Source organism: Cheilinus undulatus, linkage group 13, assembly GCF_018320785.1.
Source record: "Cheilinus undulatus linkage group 13, ASM1832078v1, whole genome shotgun sequence".
NCBI lineage: Eukaryota > Metazoa > Chordata > Actinopteri > Labriformes > Labridae > Cheilinus > Cheilinus undulatus.
Window position 1 is genome coordinate 42,217,981 of NC_054877.1, and position 17,906 is coordinate 42,235,886.

Below are 17,906 nucleotides of genomic sequence, written 5' to 3' on the forward strand. Positions count from 1 at the left end.
AGAAATCTCATGGCGTTAATAACAACCTGGACACTGAGATCGTTCCAAAGTCTGACACTAAGGAGGAGGAGACTCGCATCCTTATCGTGGAAGGCTTTCTGCTTTACACCTACGAACCTTTGATAGACGTGCTGAACCAACGTTACTTTATTTCCATCCCATATGAAGAATGCAAAAAGAGGAGGTGCTCTAGGAACTACATGGTGCCAGATCCACCTGGCCTGTTCGATGGCCACGTCTGGCCCATGTATTTGAAACACAAGAACATTCAGGTTCAGGTTAGACCAGTTAGCTGGCCAATCAAACACAGTAATACCACGGTCAGTAAACCAGTTTCTGGTAGTGTTGGCTTCACTGTGGGCAGGTGCCGAGTCCTTCTGGAAAAGGAAAACGGTCTCTCCATAAAGCTTCTCATAGATGGAAGCATGAAGGTCTCTAAAATCTCCTGGTAGACGGCTGACAGTGTTGACTCTGGACTTGATAAAGCACAGAGGACCAACAGCAGCAGATGACATGGCACCTCAAACCATCACTGACTGTGGAAACTGAAAACACTGGACTTCAAGCACCTTGGATTCTGGGCGATTATGGCAAAAATCAAAATCACAATTAATTGAACCCTTTACCTCGATTATGATTAAAGAAATTATTATTCCACCTTTTTTGTAAAAAGACAAATTTTCCGAGACAATTAGAAAATAAACAACTTGTATTTGAGCGCATGACTAGTACTTCTTCTTCTCTTAGGTTTACAGTAGGCTACATGCCTTGCCAACACCTAGCTACCTATCACATGACTACACAGCCCGTAGTTTGTTTTTAAGGGGGGTGGTACATTAGTAGAGAGAATTACAAGGAAAAAAACTGACACAGCAGGTTTATGTCGGTTATAGGCTCTAATTGTTGTTTTTGATTATTTGATTAATTTCCAAGCTCTAGCTGGGACCATCCCCTAATACGTACAGGAAACACACTACAAACAGTTAAAGGTCATATTTTTGGCCATTTCAGCAGTTTTGGGGAGCATCACTGTTGTCACATCTTAAGGATCTCCACCTACAGATTTCATCAGATTGTCTACAAATTTTTTGTGCTTATTAGGCAAGATGGAGATCTAAAGTTGTGCAAATTGTGAGTTTTCACCATACATTCGTGCAGCAATTTCATCACTATGAAATACATGCATAAATGGATTCATTAAATTGGTTATTTCCTCCTCTGAATTTTGTTTTTGTCCTTTAAAATACCTTTAAACATTCTGCCTTCACACACTGTTTGACCTAAGCGTATGATTTTTTGATCTGCATATGGATCATCACCAGACCTACTGAAAAAAAAACCTTCAGGTCCTTCAGTGATGCTTTCAGCCCTAGCTTTTTGTTGCTATTGCACATTAAGGACAGGTCATTTTGTACCGTGAAAGCCGCTTAGGTATCAAAAGTAGTTACTCAGTACTTTGAGTAAATTTTAAATGACTTACTTTTCACTTTTGTTTGAGTAGATTTATGGACCAATACTTTTACCTATGTAACTCAGAGTAGCTGTACTTTTACTTGAGTACAATAGTCTGGTACTTTTCCCACCTGAGATCAAATTACCAATTGCTGAATTGTTCACAAAGATCTGGGTTTTAAAACCACTGGGACAGTGCGAGCCAACTGTAATTGGGAGACTCATTCTACCACTGGAGACAACAAAGGAGAAGAGTCTAGCAGAGTTCACAGTGTTACAGAGAGAGCTGGGTAGAGCTGGACAGTATGGATCAAAAAGCATACCTTGATATTTCTAAGCTTAATGGCAATATTCAGTATATATCTCAATATATCTGCTCTGTAAGAAATAAGGCAAGCCTTTAGGCCCGGCTCTGATGTGTCCAGTCTGAAACAGGCTTAAAGTCAAGCCAGCAGTGCCTGTTTCCTGTTCTGGGCTTTCTTTTTTGTGTAAGAGAGTCTAGAGTGCCTGAACCAGAGTTTATTATGTTAGATGGAGCTGATAAAATGAGCAGCAGTTGATTATACAGTCATTACTGCAGAGAAGAAAAGAGAGGAGACATCAGAAAAGATGGAGTGAGCGGCTGCTGGATCAGCTGAGGCAGAAGTTCAGCCACTGAGACACATGGATGAGGAAACGTACATCTGATATTTTCAGATATTGGCAATTAGATCTGACACACTGATTCATCATATGCACCCATTTAACTCACACTAGAATACACACAGTATGCCTCAAGCTTCCCAAACACAGGGTTTTTCAATGTGTAGTTTCATTTTTTAAACAGGTGGATATCAGGATGTGTTTAGACATTCAGGACAACAAATTGAGAGCATGTGCCATGCTCCCAAACAAAAATAGGTATTGGAATTCTAAAAGGTGGCAGAATGATAGACCAATGGTGTAGGAGTCACTGTACACAGAGTAGATGTTTTTGTTTTCCCCACATTCGCTCTAACAGGCACTCAAACCAAAATACAAGCTAACTGATATGTTTACCTCCCTGATGGAAACAGTCAACTGGAGCGAGCAACAAACCTCCTCCCCATATAGTCTTTCAGTCTTGTTGATTACCAACAGCCATCAGCTGGAGCAACAACCTCTGGTGCACCAGATCATCCTAACAAGCAGGGAGAGTTCTTTGAGGAAATCCACTTATATATCCACGAGCCTGGCCACAGCAGGGAGAGCTTTCTGGGTCCCAGCTATCCTGGGGGCCCATGGGGGTTAGCAAAATGGTGGCTGATCATAAAGCTGCCATTAACCATTTCTAATTTCAACCTGAATGATAACCAGATTTATCGAAGTAACACAAAATGAATTTTATTTATCTATATTATAGAGCAGTAAACCCTTTTTCTAAAGCCTCCTCCTCACATAAATCTCTCCATGCCCTGGCTCCTCAGTACCTTTCTGATCTCCTCCATCCATACACACCATCCCGCAACCTTCGGTCTTCAGACACTGGCCTACTTTCCATACCCAAAACCAAACTCAATACCTATGGAGACAGAGCCTCCAGTGCTGCAGCCCCCACCCTCTGGAACACTCTTCCTGCAGACATCCGTAGCGCTCCATCTCTGGACATTTTCAAAAAAAGTCTCAAGCACCACCTTTTCAAGACAGCCTACAGTCTCCACTAAACCAGCCCTTACACTCTTCCTTCCCCTCACAGAGTTTGTCCTTGTCTATGTGTTCTTGTAAAGCGTCTTTGGGTTTCTTGAAAGGCCCTATATAAATTCAAGATATTATTATTATTATTATTGAATGTAAACCATTTTTCCTAAACAGTTACCTTTTAATGGTGATGTTAACAGGATGGGCACACTGAAATAAATGCTTATGAAAGTAATAGACTCCATAGCTAAGCCATTATGTGCAAAAACATCAGGATGCCAGTAAATAAAGTAGAAAAATTGTGACAACTTAATGCAAAACTGGAATAATTGTGAAAAGAAACAAAAAATGGGTGAAAAGTGGTAAAGATGGGTCAAAAAAGCAACAAAAGGGGTTAAAGTGGCAGAAAGAAAAGGCAAAATTAGGCAACAAGTGGCAAACAAAGTGGTATAAATTAGAGCCCAACCGATATGGGATTTTTGGGGCCGATGCTGATACCGATATTGGGGGCTATAAAAAGTCGATATCCGATATCGGCCGATAAATGAAATAAGAACATTGATATACACAGGATACTCTACTGCTTAGAGACGCAACTGGTCATCTACAACTCCCACAATGCTTTGCATGTCAAAACAAATATGGCTGCCCACTGAAGAAAGTCAAACTACATGATCAAAAATGGATTAAAAATTGATTAAAAAGACACTTATTATTGGATGTAACGTTGTGGACTTAATCTCCAAAGACACTGAAAAGTCACCAAAGTTTAGGGCTTGCTACGGAGACATCGATGGTAGCAAACGAACGGAAAATAGTCAGTTTTCAGAGGAAAAAAGAGAAAAAAAGAGTAATGATTTACAGTTCAAAAGTTATGAACATTCTTATAAACTGTGTCACGTACTGTTGTGTAGGACAACACTGTCCTCAGAGACTCCCGAAAGTCAGCCAAGTTCCGGGCTCACTAGAAAATGTTAGTGCCCACGACTTACGGTTCAAACATTACCAAGTGATTTTTAAAGGGATGGGCCTGCCACACGTACCCGTGCCGCGTGAGCTCTGAGGGTTAATATTGGCTACATACTGGCCGATGTTGATTAAAGGTGCAGTGTGTAAAATTGGGACTATCAACATCTAACAGTCAATTCTGGAGTGTGATGCTCATTTCTCTGGTGATAACTGTGGGAACCAGTGAAGTTTAAAAATCAATACATGCTTAACTGTTATTTGGTTCCTTCTATGGTGCCATAGAAACAGGCAAAATGCAAAAATCCAAGATGGCAGCATCCTTGGAGGGGACCCTCCCTATGTATGAATAAAAGGCTTATTCTGAGTTAATTTAAAACATAAATTTAAAAAATGTGTTATCAGATGTCAACACTAATTTAGATCAATCTACTTATAAATGTTATGTTTCATTTTAACCAAGCTTGTTTTGCTAAATGATACTAGGCTAAATATTACACACTGCACCTTTAAGTAGCAAAAAGAAGTAGAAAGAAGGGGAAGTGTAAAGAAAAATGACAAAAATAGGGCTGGTAGTTAAAAGTAGTTAAAAGTGGTAAAATTGGATTAAAAGTGGCAAAAAAGAGGTGGAAACAAATAAGTGCAAAAACAGACAAAAACCAGCGGGGGTCAGAAGTGTCAAATACGGGTCAAAAATGGCCAAAAAGTAGCAAAAATGGGTTAAATGTGGCAATGAAGAAGTGGGGCATAAATATGACATTTGTAAAAACAAGGGGCAAAATGGGCAAAAATAAGTGAAAGATGGCAAAAAAAAAAGTTTAAAAATATGGGTGCAGAAGTGGTGAAAAAGTAGCCAAAAAGAGTATTTTAACATCAGAACCCAATAATGGTTTGTCACACTTTTCCAAATGAGGTTACTGTTAAGGGTGCTACACTACTGATCCGACTCACATGCATTGATATGATCACCTAATCACAACTAGGGAGGGCTAACTCACTGGGTTTTTCAGGGGCCCAGTCAATTTTGTTGGCAGTCCTGTATATCCATATAGCCTGGTGTACACTGCCATTTTCAGCCGGCTCTATAACAGCTGCGGTGGAATGTCAGTTCCCACTGTGTGACTGAATCGTTTTCCGAAACCCTACCATCCCGGATGATTTATGTGCTTACACTGTGACGGTGAAACATGACCTGAGTGCTCACACTGTACAAACGAAGTCAGAACACTGTGACAAGTGTCAGTTGAGCTTCGTTTTTAAAAGTCCCACTCAGAGGTTGAAGCCACATTTATCACTCATACTTGAAATAGCTACAAGCAGCAACAAGACCACTCTCACCATCTCTCTCTTCCACAAACAGCATCATCATCCATGTCAGCTGGAGGTACACCTATTTAAAGCTTATTGCCTTTAAAAAGGTGGACAGAAAGCCATTCCTGCTTTTTTTCATGCTTAATAAGATGCTGCCTGACACCTTGGGGATTCTCTTGTGGTTCCAGTCTCACCATAAAGGTGTATGCAGTCGTATGACCACAACATCAAACATGCCAGAACTCCATCTGACCAGTCCAGAGCAGCTGGTCAGCCTTGGTAGGCTGTGTTGGGCTGTCATGTCCCGCTGGACACTGCACGACAAACAACATACGATCGTGCATGCCAAAAGCTGGTGCAACTTCAAAGTAAATCATACGACTCAAAATTTGTGCCTATCTATATCATCCCAAATTGGCCACTTGGGCACTGTGAATGATGAAACAGACTTGAGCTTTTATAGCGCCTTTTTCATCATCTGGCTTCTCAAAGTGTTTTTTTTTATACACAGCAGCTCACACTTTCCTTTTCACACACATTTACATTCTGATGGAGGAGCCTAGTATGTAAATCTAAACACATTCACATGCCACTGATGCAGCAGCAGGAGCTAATGAGGGTTAAGTGTCACATCAACATGTGGTTACAGCAGCTGGGTTTCGTGATATAGACCGAGGTCCATCTACATATTCATCTGTCTATGGAGAAGTTATAAACACAAGGACATGTTATATCAACTTATTTTTCATCTGTTATATGATGTAAATAAATCTACATGATTTCAGCTCTTATACGTAGATTGCAACTAAAACTCCATAATTGAAATCGACAGTCCCTGAATCTGACTTTAAACTTTGTATCAACACTGGGACTGAAGTGCTGAGCTTAAGTGGAGATGCTCATTGAGGTGTTTCACAATATTTACTGGCAGGAAAAGGCAGGAAAAGGCAGCATCAGCTGATATTTACAAATGCAAAGTGTCACAGCACAGCGCTCAAATCCAGTTCAAATTCTAAACAACCTTTTATGCCACTCCATCTGTTTGGGTGCAGATGGCACTGCTTCATGTCCTGAGGATGTGTCATTTGGAAAGTACTTTAGAAAACAGATCTGCTGAGTTAAACATCTCCTGCAAAACACTTTGTCAATCCAACTAAATGAGACTCTGAGCATAGCGCTATCTTTTCCAATCACTTTCAATGTCTGGGCTGAAGAAGTTTAATGACAAACAGTCCAGACTCACAATAATACAGTCTGCAGTCAGGGTTTAGACCTCTGGGGGTAAAGGATATACAATTATTGTATAAAACACATACATTAGAAACAGTTGTTTGCTGAATACATCTCTTACTACTTTAATTGCAGCTCTTTACAGCTTTCTTGTTTATACTGTTCTATTTTACAATATCTATATTTTCTATACAGGTATATTATCATGTTTTGTGGAGCTGAACTCTGCACAAAAATTCCAATTTTATTTATCCATCCATCCACTTTCTATACCACTAATCTCGTTGGGGGTCACTGGGGGGCTGGAGCCTATCCCAGCTGTCATTGGGCAAGAGGCGGGGTACACCCTGGACTGGTCGCCAGTCAATCACAGGGCTGACTTATAGAGACAACAAGGCACTCTCACACCTACGGCCAATTTATAGTCACCAATTAACCTATCGAGCATGTCTTTGGTGGTGGGAGGAAGCCAGAGTACCCAGAGAGAACCCACACATGCAAGGGGAGAACATGCAAACTCTGCACAGAAAGGCTCTGTCCATGAGGCAAACCAGGGACTTTCTTGTCGTGAGGCAACAGTGCTAACCCCTTCACTGCCGTGCAGCCCCAATATCTATCCTATTATTCCATTTTATCTTTTACAGTGCTGCGTAAACATGTTTGAATATGGGTCTGTCTCTGCGTAGCCAGCATCTCATGGCAGATGAACTGTGTGATGCTTTGAAAAAGCTCCACAATAAAGTGTGTGCACCAAAACTTTGTAAATAAGTCAGAAAGTACAGCTTTAATGCTCCCCTTATTTTGTTGTAGGCCTAACACCACACATACACACTGGTGTGCAGAGACACTGAGCCATTATGCAGTTATTTGTGGAGAAAACACAGCTTGACATGCAAATTGGCCTTACTGCATTGAGCATCTAATGCTGAGGATAGAGTTAAGATTAGCCTTCTGTCTCTGAGAGATGACGGAAACGTGCTGCAGTTTTTATGAAGCAAGAACTTTCCAGGGATCAGGAAAAATTTCACCTCTGTATGATTTTAAAATGCATGATGTAAATTAATGTTTCAATAGGGTTGGTAAATATCACTTTGGCATTGCTATTACTAGGCCATGACCAAGTGTTAAATGAGTCTGAGACTATCAGCTGCTTTTTTCATCCATATGTGGCACTGTTGTCATGAGAAAGATGTGGTTGTTTTCTTAGGATTTCCTTCATTCAGAGAGGAAACTTAATCAGGGTGTTGCTTCAGTGAACATGTCAGTATTGCCTTTTATTAGACACAATGTCTGTTTTTCTAAATATTTAACACGGATTGTCAGAATCTGTGCAGGATGCGGGCAGGATGGGACACACCTGTTGCAGGTTGAAGTGGATGGCATGTGCTGCGGGAGTGGGCAGTAATCCAGCAGGAGCAGGCAGATTAAGAAAAGAGTCCCACACAGGGCTCTAGTAAACAACAATAACTGAACTATTTTGATAGATGTTTAGCACCCTTCTGGAACTGGCCATCTGGTCTGTGAAAAATCCTATTGACAGCTTTAGAGAACTGATGAGTTTCTAAAAACACAAAGTCATCTGCAAAGTCATTTGTACACAAAAACAAGATTTAAAGAAAAATTGCGGGGGCCTAGGAAGAAAATAGTGCTTAAACAAGTTGATTCTTTGTTAGATTAAAATGACAGCATTTCTCTAAAACACACTACTAATCCTGGGCTGGATGGTGAAGCTGCATAATGTTCATCTTCAGTGTTATTGCAATGTGGCAACAGAGACATCACAAGGAAGAGTGTCATGTATAAATAATCAACATGTGAACATTTGAGTATCAAATACAGCCCTATGCTTCTCACTGGACCCAACTGGCAGGCTGCTACCCTCAGATTATTAGTTGATGATGTGGGAGCTCAGATGGCCTAGTGGTCTACAACGCCACCCATGTATTCAGGTGCCCCAAGTTCGAATCTGGCCTGTGGCCCTTTGCTGCATGTCTTTCCCCACTCTCTCTCCTTTCCAGCTCTACCCACTATCCTCCTGCTATCAAAAAAGCATGAAAAGCCCAAAAAATAAATCTTGAAAAAAATATTATTAGTTGATGGAACCTATAACAACATGTTTGTTGTTGGGAATAATCTGAAGTCAGAGGGACAAAACAAAAACAAAAATAATCTGCCAAACATACTGAGCAGAGGGATAAAAGAGCTGTGAATTATAGCTCATATTCACACAGCCAAACATGTTTATTTATTTGTTTTTTCAAAGTGATTTAATGTATTCATTCATGGAATACTTGGGACCCGTGTTCTGTAAGAAGCATCTACTTACATAGTGAGTGCACAAAAGCTTGTAGATCTTCCATCTGAATCTTTACTGAAAACAAAATCAAAAGTTGCTGAAACTGAAATTAATAATTCAATCTGAATTTCGGTGCAATATCAGCCTTCCATGATCACGAAAACAAGATAATTAAGATTAGACAATGTGACGTATGCTGTGTTGTATTTGTGTTGGCCGCAGGTTCTATCACGTGAGGGAAATGTTGCAGTGTTTTTGCTATGATTTGGCCTCCAGAGTATGTCACCACTTCCCACATAGCAGATGTTTTTCTATAATATTCTGTGCTGCATGGCAGTGCAAGGGTTGAAGCTGTTGCTGTGGCTAGGGCCTTTCTGTGCACTAATAAGCATGGCCAAAAACATGCTTGTTAGGTGAATTAGTGACTCTAAATTGGCCCTTGGTGTTAGGCCTGTACTCAAAAAATCGATTTGCTGAGATATCATCACACACACCTTGCTGATACACTGAGGCTGAGTAAGCTGTGTCAGGCTCCTCTACATGCAGGCCAGGAACAAACTGACAAAGGAGATCAAAGAGGAGCTACACTGAGAAGCTTAAGAAATAACTTTTCAGCCAGCAACCCTGCATCAGTTTGGAGAGGCCTACGGGACATCACCGGCTACAGGAAACATTCCTCTCTAATGTGGAAAACCCCTGACTGGTGGTGGATGACCTGAACAGCTTCTACACCAGGTTGTAAAGGGCTTGTTGACACCTCTTATCCATACAGTGGGACCATAAGCTCTCCCTGCTACCTTAACCACCAAGGGGGACAGGAAGAGCCCGCACAGGATAATCAGGTCTGCAGAGTTAATTATCGGGGCCAGCGTTCCCTTAATACAGGACTTACAGTAGACCAGTAGGGTCAGGAAACAGGCAGGTTATATCACTAGAGAATCCACTCTATTGTTACAAAGTGTTCAATTCTTTGCCCCTCGTAGACGTTCCAGGTCGCTGAATGCCAAAACAAAAAGGCACTGAAACAGTTTCTTCCCCCCAGCTGTCACTCTGATGAACGCTTAACAGTCACAGTGTCAGGATGTATAACCTTCATCTCACAAGCACCACTGCCCTGTTTAATGTAAAAATATCCTGCAGTGCACTGTCTCTTAACTTACTTTAACTGAAATACTGTAAAGAAAACCACTGTTGAGCAACACCTCACTTTATATGTGCTTTTACACAATTCAATGTAACCATCTTATCTACATCATGTTAATCTGCCACATCATTGCATGTTTCATACTTGTTGACCTTGTTTCTTGAGCTTCCTTGCAGTCTTTACAACTTTATCATTAATCCACACAAACTTGCACGTATTACTTTCAAAGTATTATTAGAGACTGAAGCTCAGCATTAATACACCCAGCCATGATCAGCTGACAGCCAGCTGCTCCCAATTATCGCCTCCCAGCACCCACAGCCAATCACAGCTCTTTCTCTCAACACAGCAATGTATTAATATTGGGGCTGAATGATTTAGGAAAATAATCTAATTGTAATTTTTTTTTTACCCAATTTTGCGATTGCAATTTAATATGCAATTATTTCTTAAGTTCTCATCCCATCTATTTCACAAGACAAACAAGCAATAATTCATTCTTTACTATAACCAACACCATATTAGATTAAACCAGGGCTGGAAAATTTTGAAAAATATCTAATTGTGATGATTTCGACTCTTTTTGCAAATTGGATATGAACTGTTGTATTAAAGGGAATGATAATATTAATTACAACTCTCATATTTAACAAGAAAAACAGACAAAAATGAGGAAAATTGGATTTTTTATACACTATTCTAAAAATATGCCACTAGAATGATTGCATATGTAATGCATGATGTCTTTGCTGCAAAAAAAAACTTTCAAACTGGTATTTTGACACAAATATTGCATCTTCTGCGATTTGAAAATTGCAGCAGGCTATACTGGGATTTAATCTTATTTGCAATTAATTGCCCAGCCCTAACTAAACTAGAACATACTTCTCACTAATGCCCGCTTGCGTGACTGCAGAGGCACCACACTGCTGCTGCTGGCAAAACTTATCCTCCACCCCAGCCTCCTCCTTTATAGCATAAGGCTTGTTGCACCCTCATATTCAGATTCATGCTGTGGATTGATAGCTTTAGAACTAATTTTATTGTAATCTGGAGACATTGTCATAAATGTATCTGGGGGTTTCCAGCAATGCCAAAGTCAAAGCATGCTACTTGACTGACCCAGGGAGCATCTTTTGAGCAGAGCCTTCACCTCCAAGTAAAACTGTATATCCATTCTGCAATTAAATTATTAAATGCATGATGATCAATATTCCAGACTAAATTGTTCGTTGTTGTTTTTTAGAGTCAAATTTTGAATTATTTTCCAGCTTTTATAGGTTTATATTAATGTTTTTGTACATTGAGAGCAAGGTTAACTGAAGTCAAATTCCATGTTTGCATGACAAACTATAATAATAATACTGATTCTGAATTGTTTCAGACTAAAAAAAAATTGTGTTATCAGTTTTTGTGAAATTCTGTGTAAATGGCACAAAATTGATATAGGGCTGTCAAGTGATTAAGCTATTTTTTAATTACTATTAATCTCAGATTTTCTGCATTTAATTGTGATTAATTACATCCTTTAAAGCACATTTAAGAATTCCACTTTTTTTGCATCTGAAATGTTTTTGTGCCATTTTGTTTTTTCCTGCTGTCTTAAACCTAAAGTACTTCACTTCAGTTTGGATACAGACCTACTTTTATACGTAGATAAATGATTTTAACATGAACTTCACCACAAAGAAGGGAACTGGATTAAAAGGAAAATAAGGGGACAGTAAAAAGGTAAATGTTTGAAAAACAGGGTGCAGATGACTTTTGACTTCTCAGCTAAGCTTTTTTAAAGTTAAGGAGCAACCATGGACCTATTTTACATCAGTGACTGCAGGAAGACACTGGCTTCACTAAAGTGTTTGGAGGAGGAGAATAAGTCATGCAATGAATGCACTTGTGGCCCTCAATTAATTGTGATTAATGTGATTAATCTTGACAGTGCTACTAAATTGCTGTAAATAATGCATCAAACCCTGGGCCAGGTCCATAGCTAACGTTTTTAGTGCTAACAGTGCTAATAACCTTTACAGGGTGCTTCTCACAAGTGTTCCTTGTTGCAACATTACAAAAAATGAACCCTGCTTTCCTCAGTAGAACCTGTAATGTGTTTTAAAGTAGCTTAATGTGCTTCATATTAACATATTTCAAAAAAAATGTCATGCAGACAATGACACAGGCAGAAGCAAATAGCTCAACGACCTGAAAACTACCCTTGAAAAAGACCAGGAAAGACAAGTTAGATTGGTTTCTCCTCCACTGTTGTCAGAAGTCCCAACCCATCTTTATTTTGACTGGCAAGTGAGGGGGCCTATAACAGCTGGTGCTGAGAGAGTTTTTATCTGCCCTGGGCCCTGGATGCTCAGAACACTGGACTCTATTGGTTCTGAATTAAAAATAAGCACTGCCAGCACTGAAAAAGCCAGCTATGGACACTTTGTGTATTCCTGTTATCCAGTAATTGCCATGTGTCATTAGCCTTTATGGTTGTCTTTTAATACCTCAGTTATCACAGAATCGCTGTGTTGTATTATGGTTAACAACTCCAGCTTCTAATCTATACACCTAGCAGGTCTAGAAGTATAAGTGTCTGACTCTGTCATTATTGATTCTATTTAGGGATGATATTGGATTTTTGCTGATATACACAAATTGATTTGAGCTGTTTAAATGTAGTTTACACCAAAAACTTCAGTCCTTAAAACACACAATTTGAGGATTGAGGATGAACAAATTAAAAATTCCAGTCCATAAAACATACTTTAAAGTGTGAGGAACGATGATGAGTAAAGAAAGAGACTTCAGAAGATGTAGGTCTGTTGGTCCAGCCTAAAATTCACAGACATTTTTATGTTTGTAATTTCAGATATGTTACAAGGAAAGGTTGCTGCTGGTTCAGTGCAAATGTAAATGACCAGTTTACAAACAGGTTCCATTACAGAATAGCGCCAGTGTTAATTTCGTCGACTAAAACGATGACTAAATTTGTTCGTCAACAGTCTTTTTCCATGACAAAAACTAGACTAAAACTAACAAAAATAGATCTGTGATGACTAAAACTGACAAAACTAAGTTTAGTTTTCGTCAAGATGACTAAAACTAGACTAAAATGCAATTTAGTTTTCATCGGACATTCAAAATCTGTGATATTTCTCCACTATGGGAAAATCTGTCAAAATGCAATGCATCTGTTGCTTTTCTGCCTCTCAGCTGTAGAAAGCAGAGTCAATAGAACACACTACCATGATTTGGTACCAGATTTAGGCAAGAGAATAAATGCTTGGACTAAAAGTAAAGACTACAACATGAGGACTCTTTATGGACTAAAACTAGACGAAAATGTCTTGAGTTTTTGTCGACTAAAACTAGACTAAAACTAGAAAGGATAGAAATGACTAAAATGTGACTAAAACTAAATTGCATTTTATTTAAAGACTAAAACTAAAACTGAAATTGAAAATAGCTGCCAAAATTAACACTGGATCGCGGGAATTTAATTTAGGCTCTCTCTTTTAGTCTCAACACAAATGTAATGTTTTCATTATGTTTGACACAGTGAGAACAACAGAAATGTAAAAAAACAAGCGCGTCGAAATGCATCAATAATCGATTAAGAATTCAATCATAGCCCTATGAATCGTAATCGAATTGAAAGGTGAGGTGCCTAAAGATTTCCACTTCTAGCTGTGCTTGAAAATCCCAGTAGATCAGCAGTTTCACTTTCACTTAAATCCCCTTTCTCCACCATTCTGATGCTGGTTTGAACTTCAGCAAGTGTCTTGACCACATCTACATGGCTAAAGGCAATAAGTGCTGCCATGTGATTAGCTGACAAGCTATCTGTGTTAACAAGCAATTGAACAGGTGTACCTAATAAAGTGGCAGGTGAGTACACATATATATGAATCCCCTTCTTAAACAATTATCTGCTGATACCGACATCATACCGATAACATTGTGCATCCCTACTCTATTCCTGTTTTAAAAACACAGCACTCTTCATGGTTTTGTTTTCCTCAGTAACAGAGATCTCGTCATGCTGGTTTCAGTGAAAACAAGCAGATTCAGTGATTGGCATCGTGAGGACGTAAAACAGCCTACATATTTCTCAGTGTGCTCCACAATAACAAGCCCCTGTTGATAAAGCTGGTGGTTTGGTGTCATGTTGAGTCTGGACCGTTATCCACATCCCGAACTGCAGAAACCGAATTAGCTAGGCTGCTGGAGCGTACGTGTGCGCGTGCATTAGCCTACTTACTGGGTGCTGAGGATGCAGCGCTGGAGGTGCTGATGATGCTACACAGGACTGGCACTAACAGCAGCATCGTCACATCAGACATCTCTAAATTAACTCCACACAGCCACAGGGACAAAGAGAGTCAACGAAGCGGGTCCGGACGGCTCTCTCTCTCTCTCGGTGCTCCTTGTCCGTGAGACAGTCTGTTGTTCCGGCGATAAACAGAAGGGATGCTACCTTCTTTATTAGCGGTGAAAGCAGAATGTAATGGCGCTCCTCCCGCTGCGCCTTCAACGTCTCTTCTTTCTTCTTTGTCCTCTCTTCTCCCTTATTAACCTCCACCGAGGTTTTGTAGGGGGCTTTGACCCACAGCTAACGGGACTATCCTGGGAAGAAGAGCGGTTGAGCAGCGGTCCGGGCCTGGGGCTCCAGGCGCATGGTCAGACAGACAGATGCTTCCCAACCGTTGAACAGCCGGAATAATAAATACACCCCCACCTTCTGTCGCATTTGGTACAGTCCAATACTTACAACAATAAAGGGCTCCCAATATTGAGGGGGTGGTAGAGGCGAGCAGGAGGTCACACACGAGGCGTTTCATATCTAAATTTACACAATAGCAAGGTTACAGGGTACAGAACAGGATTCTAGGTCTCCAGCAATAAACTTAAGACATCTTTACATACCAGAAAAACAATTTAAATTCTTCGTGGTTTTTTCATATTTCAATGACCTTGCATTTTTGTAAAATGTGTTATTCAATGCTTGTGAAATTAAAGAAAAATGTTTAAAGAGTATAAATGAAAGACAATAACAAATGGACAGTTTCAAGCTTCCCATACTGCTCTACAGCAGTGGTTTTCTAGCCTCAGGACTGACACCCACATAAGGTGAATAAGAGGAAAGAGCTTTCCTGGGCCCAGTCAACCTGGGAGTCCATGGGGGTCAGCAAAACCATGGTCTATTGTAAAAATACTCTGCCATAACCATATTTTATCACCAAATTTTCAACTCAAATAATGACCACTCTTTTCAAAGCAACAAAACATGAATTTTATTGATTTATGCTCTAGTAAAATAAAGCCTTTTTCAAAATGTAAAGCCCTTTCTTAAAACTGAATTACCTTTTAATTGGTGATGTTAACAACATGGATGGGCACACTGAACTAAATGATCAGGAGATTAACATCAGACTTTGTTGCTGAGCCATGATGAACACAAATGTCAGGATGCTGGAAAATTAAGTAGATGGAACCGAGACAATTTTGATGGAAAATAATTAAATAATTGTGAAAAGAGAGAAAAATACTTGAGAAGTGGCAAAAACCGGTTAAATGTGGCTCAAAGAAGTGGCAAAGAAGTGGCAAAAAAGTGGTGGGAATGAATAACAAGCAGGAAAAAAAAACTTCAAAGGGTCATAATATTGGCCAAAAGCAGAAAAATGTTTCAAAAGTGGCAAAATGTAGCAAAAAATTGCACACAATTGCAAGAATGTTGTTTTTAGGTGGAAAAAAAAAGTGTAAAAAAGTGGCAAAAATGTGTTGTAAGTGGCAAAACACTGGTGAAAATGGACAATATTTTTTTTTTAAATGGGTTGAAAGTCATAAAAAGAAGCAGCAAAATCGGCTTAAAGTGGCAAAAAAAATGGGCAAAGTAAAGCAAAATGAAGTGCCAAATAGAAGTGGCAAAACAGTGGCAAAAATGTATTTAATATGGTAAAAAGGAAAGGCAAAAATTGGTGACACAATGCCAAAATGGGCATCAAGTAGCAAAACTGGGTGAAAAGTGATTAAATGTGTTGAAAACAATGACAAGAAGCAGTAAAATGTGCCAAAATCAAAAATAAATTTGAGGAAAAACAGCAAAAATGGTTCAAAAGTTGCAAAAAAAGGGCTTTAAAGTGACTAAAGGAGTGTCGAAAATGGGCAAGACTTGTTAAAAATGGGTTGAAAGTAGCAGGAGGAAGCAGCAAAAATTGTTTTAAAGTGGCAAAAATGGGTAAAAAAGAGAGAAAAATTGCATAAAATTGCCAAATAGAAGTGGCAAAATGGATTATAAGTGGCAAAACTGGAAAAAGTTGACAAATCAGTTTACAGTGGCAAAAATAGGTTTACAAGTGGCAAAATGGCAACATACAGCAAAAAGAGGTGTAAGTGTCAAATAGAAGTGGCAAAATGGGTCAAAAATGCCTTTTTTTAAAAGTGAAAACAGGTGTTCCACAAAAGTAGCAAATTGGGTTGAAAACAGGGTGAAAAGTGGTTAAAAAGAAGCACAATTATTCTTATATCAGAACCCAATAATAGCTTCACACACTTTTCACTCACTTTGAGGTGTTGAGTGGGAGGCACAAAAACTGCCTCCTACTCCACACCTCAAAGACAAAGGAAATGATCATAGATTTCCACAGATCCAAACCCGCTCTCCAACCAGTGAACACTTGTGGTGTAGACATGGAGGTGGTGACATCGTATAAATATTTAGGTGTACACCTGGATAATAAGTTGGACTGGTCTAAAAACGTAGACTTCATCTACAAAAAGGGGCAGAGCCGCCTCTTTTGCCTGAGAAGACTCCTGTCAATAGACATCTGCAGTAAGATGCTGCAGATGTTTTATCAGTCTGTGGTGGCAAGTGTTCTGTTTTATGCTACAGTCTGCTGGGGAGGCAGTGTAAAACACAAGGATGCAAGGCGTCTGAACAAACTGGTGAAAAAAGCTGGCTCTGTGGTTGGAATCAAGCTGGACTCATTGGAGGATGAGGTGGAGAGAGGCATAATGAAGAAGGTGGAGGCCATTCTGGGGAACATGGATCATCCACTTCATATCACCCTAAATGACCAAAGAAACAACAGCGGTGAATGGCTCCTCTCTCTTCGCTGCAGGACAGAAAGATTTAGAAGATCTTTCATACCATCAGCAATAAAACTAGCCTAAATAATTCTACCATAAACAGATGAGACTCCAGACAAATGAATTTCCCTTCGGGGATAAGTAAAGTTATTGTATTGTTTTGTATTTTCAGCTCCAAAATGAGGTAACTGTTCGGCTGGACGCTATAGCACCAGTGCTGGAGACAAGATCACACAGTTTAGTCAGTGGAGTGAAGCAATGTTAAGTAACATTAGTTTGTGGTGGTTTTCTGTAATGTGTGTAAACCAGCGTAAATCTTTATTCTGTTTATATGTATGGAAAAATACATCTTAATCTTTGATTTGATGGATATGTGTGTGTGAAAATGTGCCATTTTATCTGCTCACATATTGCTGCAGTAGGGCCATAACCTCTATCTCTCTATCTCCTCTATCTCTCTCCTATCTCTGAAATAACCACAACTATGCAGTGGCTTAACCAAAGTATGTGGAAAGGGATAATATAAAGCATGTTATTAATTGTGATTGAAACAAATGTGATACACTAATTGTGGCTCTTAGTTAATTGTTATCAATGCGATCATTCTTGACAGCCCCAAAACTGATAATCAGCGTCTCTGTTCTAGCTCTTTTCAGAGATCCAAATTATTCAGCTCAGTTCAGCAAGAAGAGCTGGCTCTTTCAGCTCCCAAGTGGCTCTCCATTCAATACCACTTTGGCTTTTTAAATTAGACAAATTAAGTTTTTT

At 39.5% G+C, this 17,906-nt stretch overlaps 1 protein-coding gene across 1 annotated transcript in view; it reads right to left on the bottom strand.

Moving 5' to 3' along the window:
* The window catches only part of LOC121520746 (contactin-associated protein-like 2), a 50,288-nt gene extending 35,580 nt beyond the window's left edge, over positions 1-14,708 (bottom strand). Inside the window, exon 1 of the mRNA XM_041804352.1 lies at positions 14,311-14,708. Coding sequence (XP_041660286.1) covers positions 14,311-14,392 — 82 coding nt within the window. The 5' untranslated portion in view covers positions 14,393-14,708. The remainder of the gene's footprint in view (positions 1-14,310) is intronic.
* Between the last annotated feature and the right edge of the window lie 3,198 nt (positions 14,709-17,906).